General features: G+C 41.0%; 1 protein-coding gene across 1 annotated transcript; it reads left to right on the top strand.

The window, feature by feature from the left end:
• Positions 1-3,881: 3,881 nt before the first annotated feature.
• Positions 3,882-8,269, top strand: LOC129351797 (phakinin-like). Its single transcript, XM_055020677.1, has 7 exons — positions 3,882-4,400; positions 4,475-4,557; positions 5,713-5,869; positions 5,943-6,104; positions 6,179-6,307; positions 6,381-6,625; positions 7,893-8,269. Exons 1-7 carry the CDS (start codon positions 3,987-3,989, stop codon positions 7,966-7,968), a joined length of 1,266 nt encoding a protein of 421 aa, XP_054876652.1. The 5' UTR covers positions 3,882-3,986; the 3' UTR covers positions 7,969-8,269.
• The last annotated feature ends 122 nt before the right edge of the window (positions 8,270-8,391 follow it).

Genomic DNA, 8,391 nt, shown 5'->3' with positions numbered 1-8,391 from the left:
AGAACTATACAGTGATAAACGAGTTCGAATAAGAGTATGTTCATGTTGTTAGTGGAAGGCTCGTGCTAATAAAGCAAGCCCGACTTTTCAACTGTTGATGGCTACACTCGTCTTCCCTCATTTCATGACAAGAGCTAAATCAAGTTATTCCTCTTTTTAATTCTTAACAGTATGTACTTAACAGTATGTACTTAACAGTATGTACTTAACAGTATGTACTTAACAGTATGTACTTAACAGTATGTACTTAACAGTACATACTGTTAAGTACATACTTAACAGTATGTACTTAACAGTATGTACTTAACAGTACATACTGTTAAGTACATACTTAACAGTATGTACTTAACAGTATGTACACAAGAACCTACTGTTAAATATGTACTGGCTTTCTGCCAAAGTTTTCTTTGGCTTTCTGCTTTTTTCATCATTTCTCCCATTACTACTGTGTTTAGTTTAGTTTGTTTTAGTTTAGTTTGTTTTAGTTTAGTTTGTTTTAGTTTAGTTTCGTTTGTTTTAGTTTAGTTTGTTTTAGTTTAGTTTCGTTTGTTTGAGTTTAGTTTGGTTTAGTTTGTTTTAGTTTAGTTTGTTTTAGTTTAGTTTAGTTTGGTTTAGTTTGTTTTAGTTTGGTTTAGTTTAGTTTGTTTTAGTTTAGTTTAGTTTGTTTTAGTTTAGTTTGTTTTAGTTTGGTTTAGTTTAGTTTGTTTTAGTTAAGTTTCGTTTAGTTTAGTTTAGTTTGTTTTAGTTTAGTTTAGTTTGGTTTAGTTTAGTTTGTTTCAGTTTGGTTTAGTTTAATTTAGTTAGTTTTAGTTTAGTTTGTTTTAGTTTAGTTTGGTTTAGTTTAGTTTGGTTTAGTTTAGTTTGTTTTAGTTTAGTTTGGTTTAGTTTAGTTTGTTTTAGTTTAGTTTGGTTTAGTTTAGTTTGTTTTAGTTTAGTTTCGTTTGGTTTGTTTTAGTTTAGTTTGTTTTTGTTTAGTTTGGTTTAGTTTAGTTTGTTTTAGTTTAGTTTAGTTTGTTTTAGTTTAGTTTGGTTTAGTTTCGTTTGGTTTAGTTTAGTTTGTTTTAGTTTAGTTTCGTTTGGTTTAGTTTAGTTTGTTTGAGTTTAGTTTAGTTTGGTTTAGTTTAGTTTAGTTTGTTTTAGTTTAGTTTAGTTTGTTTTAGTTTCGTTTGGTTTAGTTTAGTTTGTTTTAGTTTAGTTTCGTTTGGTTTAGTTTAGTTTGTTTGAGTTTAGTTTGTTTGAGTTTAGTTTCGTTTGGTTTAGTTTAGTTTGTTTTAGTTTAGTTTGGTTTAGTTTAGGTTGTTTTAGTTTAGTTTAGTTTGGTTTAGTTTCGTTTGGTTTAGTTTAGTTTGGTTTGTTTTAGTTTAGTTTTGTTTGGTTTAGTTTAGTTTAGTTACGTATAGTTTGGTTTGTTTTAGTTTAGTTTGGTTTAGTTTGTTTTAGTTTAGTTTCGTTTGGTTTAGTTTAGTTTAGTTTGTTTTAGGTTAGTTTGTTTTAGTTTAGTTTAGTTTGGTTTAGTTTCGTTTGGTTTAGTTTAGTTTGTTTTAGTTTAGTTTCGTTTGGTTTTTTTTGTTTTAGTTAGTTTGTTTGAGTTTAGTTTAGTTTGGTTTAGTTTCGTTTGGTTTAGTTAGTTTGTTTGAGTTTAGTTTCGTTTGGTTTAGTTTTTAGTTTGTTTTAGTTTAGTTTGGTTTAGTTTCGTTTGGGTTAGTTTGTTTGTTTTAGTTTAGTTTAGTTTGTTTTAGTTTAGTTTAGTTTGGTTTAGTTTGTTTTAGTTTAGTTTGTTTTAGTTTGGTTTAGTTTAGTTTGTTTTAGTTTAGTTTCGTTTGGTTTAGTTTAGTTTGTTTTAGTTTAGTTTAGTTTGGTTTAGTTTAGTTTGTTTTAGTTTAGTTTGTTTTAGTTTAGTTTGTTTTAGGTTAGTTTGTTTTAGTTTAGTTTGTTTTAGTTTCGTTTGGTTTAGTTTAGTTTGTTTTAGTTTAGTTTCGTTTGGTTTAGTTTAGTTTGTTTTAGTTTAGTTTGTTTGAGTTTAGTTTAGTTTGGTTTAGTTTCGTTTGGTTTAGTTTAGTTTGAGTTTAGTTTTGTTTGGTTTAGTTTAGTTTGTTTTAGTTTAGTTTGGTTTGTTTTAGTTTAGTTTAGTTTGTTTTAGTTTAGTTTAGTTTGGTTTAGTTTGTTTTAGTTTAGTTTGTTTTAGTTTGGTTTAGTTTAGTTTGTTTTAGTTTAGTTTCGTTTGGTTTAGTTTAGTTTGTTTTAGTTTAGTTTAGTTTGTTTTAGTTTAGTTTAGTTTAGTTTGTTTTAGTTTAGTTTAGTTTGGTTTAGTTTGTTTTAGTTTAGTTTGTTTTAGTTTGGTTTAGTTTAGTTTGTTTTAGTTTAGTTTCGTTTGGTTTAGTTTAGTTTAGTTTGTTTTAGTTTAGTTTAGTTTGTTTTAGTTTAGTTTAGTTTAGTTTGGTTTGTTTTAGTTTAGTTTGGTTTAGTTTGTTTCAGTTTAGTTTGTTTTAGTTTAGTTTAGTTTGTTTTAGTTTAGTTTGGTTTAGTTTAGTTTGTTTTAGTTTAGTTTAGTTTGTTTTAGTTTAGTTTAGTTTGTTTTAGTTTGGTTTAGTTTAGTTTGTTTTAGTTTAGTTTGTTTTAGTTTAGTTTAGTTTGGTTTAGTTTGTTTTAGTTTAGTTTACTTTGGTTTAGTTTCGTTTAGTTTAGTTTGGTTTAGTTTAGTTTCGTTTGGTTTAGTTTAGTTTGTTTTAGTTTAGTTTGGTTGTTTAGTTTAGTTTCGTTTGGTTTAGTTTAGTTTGTTTTAGTTTAGTTTAGTTAGTTTTAGTTTAGTTTAGTGTAGTTTGTTTTAGTTTAGTTTAGTTTGGTTTAGTTTGTTTTTAGTTTGGTTTAGTTTAGTTTGTTTTAGTTTAGTTTCGTTTGGTTTAGTTTAGTTTAGTTACGTTTAGTTTGGTTTGTTTTAGTTTAGTTTGGTTTAGTTTGTTTTAGTTTAGTTTAGTTTGTTTTAGTTTAGTTTAGTTTGTTTTAGTTTAGTTTGTTTTAGTTTAGTTTGTTTTAGTTTAGTTTGTTTTAGTTTAGTTTAGTTTGTTTTAGTTTAGTTTAGTTTAGTTTGTTTTAGTTTAGTTTGTTTTAGTTTAGTTTAGTTTGGTTTAGTTTAGTTTGGTTTAGTTTAGTTTGTTTTAGTTTAGTTTAGTTTTTTAGTTTAGTTTACTTTGGTTTAGTTTGGTTTAGTTTGGTTTAGTTTAGTTTAGTTTGGTTTAGTTTAGTTTGGTTTTGTTTGTTTTAGTTTAGTTTGGTTTAGTTTTGTTTGTTTTAGTTTGGTTTGTTTTAGTTTAGTTTAGTTTGGTTTGTTTTAGTTTAGTTTGGTTTAGTTTGTTTTAGTTTAGTTTAGTTTGTTTCAGTTTTTGTTTTTTTTAGTTTGTTTTAGTTTAGTTTACTTTGGTTTAGTTTCGTTTAGTTTAGTTTGTTTTAGTTTAGTTTCGTTTGGTTTAGTTTAGTTTGGTTTAGTTTGTTTCAGTTTAGTTTGGTTTAGTTTGTTTCAGTTTGTTTGTTTTAGTTTAGTTTGGTTTAGTTTAGTTTGTTTTAGTTTAGTTTGTTTTAGTTTAGTTTAGTTTAGTTTGGTTTGTTTTAGTTTAGTTTGGTTTAGTTTGTTTTAGTTTAGTTTGGTTTAGTTTTGCTGCCGCTGCACAGATTCAGTTTCACCAGCTTTAAAAAAGGTCACAGAACTAAATCAGGTTTTCCATATTTTTCCCAAATGTTTCTTCTCGTCTTCTCGGTTTGGTCAGAAGCTGCTGAGCGCGTGCAGCTCCGATCTATTCCCCGTGACCCCTGACCCCGCTGCTGATGCAGCTGAAATGGGACTCCGTGTTTCCACCAGAACAAAAGGCGCCACGCTGCGCGGCACAAACAGCTCCAGGACAAAGCGGGCCGTGTTTCCAGAACTCCGTCTCCCCATAAATCCCGGAGGCGAGCCGCCGTGGGGGGTTTGATCGCGGGAGCCGCCAAGCGCCATGCCTCTGCCCCGACGCCACTCCTCCTTCCTGGGACAGTCGTCCTCCGAGCACCCGGCCGCCGCCTCCGGTTGTAGGACGAGCGCGGCGGGTGCAACGATGCCCCGCGGCGTGCCGGTGGGGTCGGGAGCCGCCTGCGCCCTGGGGACGCGCGTTTCCCGCCGGGCTCTGGGCATTAGCAGCGTGTTCCTGCAAGGGATGAGGAGCTGTGCCGCGCCGGTGCTGCCCCGGGCCGCGGGCGGCGGCGCCACGGGCCTGAACAGCTGCCTGATGGAGTACCGGGACAAAGTCCGGGCGCTGGAGGAGCTGAACCGGCAGCTGGAGCAGCAGATCCGCCTCAGCCTGGACCGCAAGGCGGCCGGCGCCGGGGCCTGGGGGCCGCTGCGCAGGGAGTGGGAGGATATCTACCGGCAGGTAGGGGGCTGAGGCCGGGGTCAGGGGTGAGGCCGGGGTCAAGATCCTAAACTGTGACGTCCCACATGCTGCAGGTCAGTGAAGCCATCCTGGAAAACGCTCGGCTGATGCTGCAGACGGAGAACGTTCAGGCCAACGCAGAAGACTTTAAAGAAAGGTCAGAACCCGAACAGAACCTGAGTAGAACCTGAACAGAACCTGAGTAGAACCTGAACAGAACCAGAACAGAACCTGAGTAGAACCTGAACAGAACCAGAACAGAACCTGAACAGAACCTGAGTAGAACCTGAACAGAACCAGAACAGAACCTGAACAGAACCTGAGTAGAACCAGAACAGAACCTGAGTAGAACCTGAACAGAACCAGAACAGAACCTGAACAGAACCAGAACAGAACCTGAGTAGAACCTGAACAGAACCTGAGTAGAACCAGAACAGAACCAGAACAGAACCTGAGTAGAAGCTGAACAGAACCAGAACAGAACCTGAACAGAACCAGAACAGAACCTGAGTAGAACCTGAACAGAACCAGAACAGAACCTGAACAGAACCAGAACAGAACCTGAGTAGAACCAGAACAGAACCTGAACAGAACCAGAACAGAACCTGAACAGAACCAGAACAGAACCTGAGTAGAACCAGAACAGAACCTGAGTAGAACCAGAACAGAACACTGGCTGTGATTCCAGTGTTCTGCTCAGAAATAATGTTGATATTTTAGTTTGTTGCCATGGAAGAACCTCAGTGAGTCTCTGGTTCTGATTGGACCAATTCAAACGTTCATTAAGTCACCAAACATGATCAGCAGTTGCTGCTAATCAAAGCAACTTTGATTTCAGGATCTCATGTTTCAGGAACTTTGAACCGTTTCACACATTTTTCAGACACGAACTAAACTAAACTAAACTAAACTAAACTAACTAAACTAAACTAAACTAAACTAACGGCTGAGATTCATCCAGACTGGTTTTATATCAGGTTGGATTTCTGCTGGTGACCCGGTTCATCAACCGGATCATTGAAACACGGACTTTCTGAAAGAACCTTGTGGGTCGGAGATCCAGGCAGCAGAAAGAGGAAATGGTTTGATTTTTAATTTCTTCTAGGCTTTTATAGTTAAGTTGTTAAATTGGCTGCAGCATTTAGTTAAATTTAGATTAAAATCCAATGAAGGTTTTATGATTTCTGTGTTAATAGCTGCAGATCAACCCATGATGATGATGATGATGATGGCAGTGTGTGCGTGTTTCTCTGCGCGCGTGTGTGTGTGTGTGTGCGTGTTTCTCTGCGTGTGTGTGTGTGTGTGTGTGCAGGCTGGACAGCGAGGCGTCCCTCAGGGCGGCGGTGGAGGACGAGGTCTGCTCTCTCCGCCGGGTGATGGAGGAGGCGGCCGTGACGAAGGCGGAGCTGGAGGAACAGATGGAGAGCATGAGTGCGGAGCTGCGGCACCTTGAGAGCCGCCATGAGCAGGTTCTGCTGGATCCCGATCGGAACCACAACCGGCAGTGGGCCTCTGGTGACCGGACTGTCCCTGTCCCCGCAGGACGTCCGCGCCCTGTACAGCCGGACCGCCGGGCTGGACGTGGACGAACCCGACGCTCCCGTGGAAACTGGTCTGGACCGGATCCTGGCCCACATCCGGACCCACTGGGAGCAGCTGACGGAGCGGAACCGGGCCGACACCGACGGCTACCTGGAGTCCAAGGTGAGGCCGGGTCAGAGGACCGGCCGGACCGGCCGTCCCCTCCGTCCCCTGACCCCGTCCTGTCCGTCCTGCAGGAGGCGCCGTGCGCGGCCAGCCGTCTGAGTGCGGAGGAGCAGCGGGCGGAGGCCCTGAAGGCGGAGTGCGGCGACGTGAGCTGCAGGATCCAGAGTCTGCAGGCTGAGACAGAGTCCATCAGGGCGCTGGTGAGACCAGCGGCGTCACGTCCAGGGTCGCCCAGAACCCGACTTATTGACCTTCTGACCTCTGGTCCTGTAGAAACGAGGCCTGGAGAACTCGCTGAGCGACGCCCGCCACTGGCACGACGTGGAGCTGCAGAACCTGGGCTCCGTGGCGGCGCGGCTGGAGGCGGAGCTTAGCGACGTGCGGAGCGAGATCGAGCAGCAGCGCCGCGACTTCGACATGTTGCTAAGCAACCGGCAGCGGCTGGAACAACAGATCAGCCTGTACCACGGCGTCCTGGACGGAGAGGAGGCCCGCTTCCTGCCCAGCAACACGCCGCCGTGAGTCCTTTCAAAATATCATTTTAATTATTTCTAAATCATTAAAAAATCTATTATTTGAATGTCTTTCTTAGACAGGAACCCAGTTCCTCCATCATCATCATCATCATCATCATCGTCACAGTTCTGATGAATATAGCTGATTCTCCTGACTCATCAAATCTTGAGTCTGAAAAGAAGCGTAGAAATGGAGTTCAGCCATTAAATCTGCTGCCTTTGGTGAAGCATGAGCCTCTTTTCACCCACTAAAAGTCACATGACGTCATGTGACGTCATGTGACGTCACATGACCGGCTGCGTGTCGCGTCCGCACTGGACCGGGACTCCTGGCCAACATGGAGTCCAGCCTGATACTCAAGTTTAACCAGTTTTGGCTGTAGGAGCAACATGTAGCAGCAACATATAGCAGCAACATGTAGCAGCAACATGTAGCAGCAACATGTAGCAGCAACATATAGCAGCAACATATAGCAGCAACATGTAGCAGCAACATGTAGCAGCAACATATAGCAGCAACATGTAGCAGCAACATATAGCAGCAACATGTAGCAGCAACATGTAGCAGCAACATGTAGCAGCAACATATAGCAGCAACATGTAGCAGCAACATGTAGCAGCAACATATAGCAGCAACATGTAGCAGCAACATGTAGCAGCAACATATAGCAGCAACATGTAGCAGCAACATGTAGCAGCAACATGTAGCAGCAACATGTAGCAGCAACATATAGCAGCAACATGTAGCAGCAACATGTAGCAGCAACATGTAGCAGCAACATGTAGCAGCAACATATAGCAGCAACATGTAGCAGCAACATATAGCAGCAACATGTAGCAGCAACATATAGCAGCAACATGTAGCAGCAACATATAGCAGCAACATGTAGCAGCAACATGTAGCAGCAACATATAGCAGCAACATGTAGCAGCAACATATAGCAGCAACATGTAGCAGCAACATATAGCAGCAACATGTAGCAGCAACATGTAGCAGCAACATATAGCAGCAACATGTAGCAGCAACATGTAGCAGCAACATGTAGCAGCAACATATAGCAGCAACATATAGCAGCAACATGTAGCAACAGGATGTAATAGTGGGAGTTCAGTTCGTTTGAACAATCTGATTGGTCAGGATTTGTATGGCTGACCTGTTGGCTCCGCCCACCAAATGAAACCCATTCTGACGGCATTGCAGCTCAGAAAGGCTCCGCCTTCCTCAGTCACAGGACAGGAAACTGTAACTAACAGTATCTCACCTGTACAGGTGTTGTGCTGAAGCATCCCCTGAGGCTCCGCCCCCTGCAGAACCTTCTGGACCGGCCGGCCCCCAGGCCCAGTGAAGAGTCCGGTTCCCGGGTCGTTAAGGAGCCTCTGTCCGCCATCAGAACCACCCGGTTTGACCAGAACAACACGTACAACATGTAGGACGAGCAGAACCGCTGGAGACCAACACGGACCCGGTTCTGATCGGGTCCAGGTGGGACTGATCCGACACGGTTGGGCTGAAATGCAGTGCGAGTGTGATGAGTCCGAAGACCGATTTGGACCTTATACTTCTGGTTCTGCTCCAGACTGGACTCCTCATGTTCTGGACTCCATTTCCTGTTTGTCGTTTTCAAAATAAAAGTGACTGAAGGTGAATCTGATGTGTTCAGGTGCCTTTCTGAGAGTCCGAAAACATGAAATCAGCTGTTCTGGTTCTGATAAACCCAGTTCAACAGAACCCGGTCTCCTTCCCAATTACTGATCAGACATCACCATGG

The sequence above is a fragment of the Poeciliopsis prolifica genome, unplaced genomic scaffold (assembly GCF_027474105.1).
Source record: "Poeciliopsis prolifica strain line A6 unplaced genomic scaffold, Auburn_PproV2 SCAFFOLD069, whole genome shotgun sequence".
Lineage (NCBI taxonomy): Eukaryota > Metazoa > Chordata > Actinopteri > Cyprinodontiformes > Poeciliidae > Poeciliopsis > Poeciliopsis prolifica.
The sequence above is the reverse complement of the archived record's forward strand: the minus strand, read 5'-3'. Positions and strand labels throughout refer to the sequence as shown.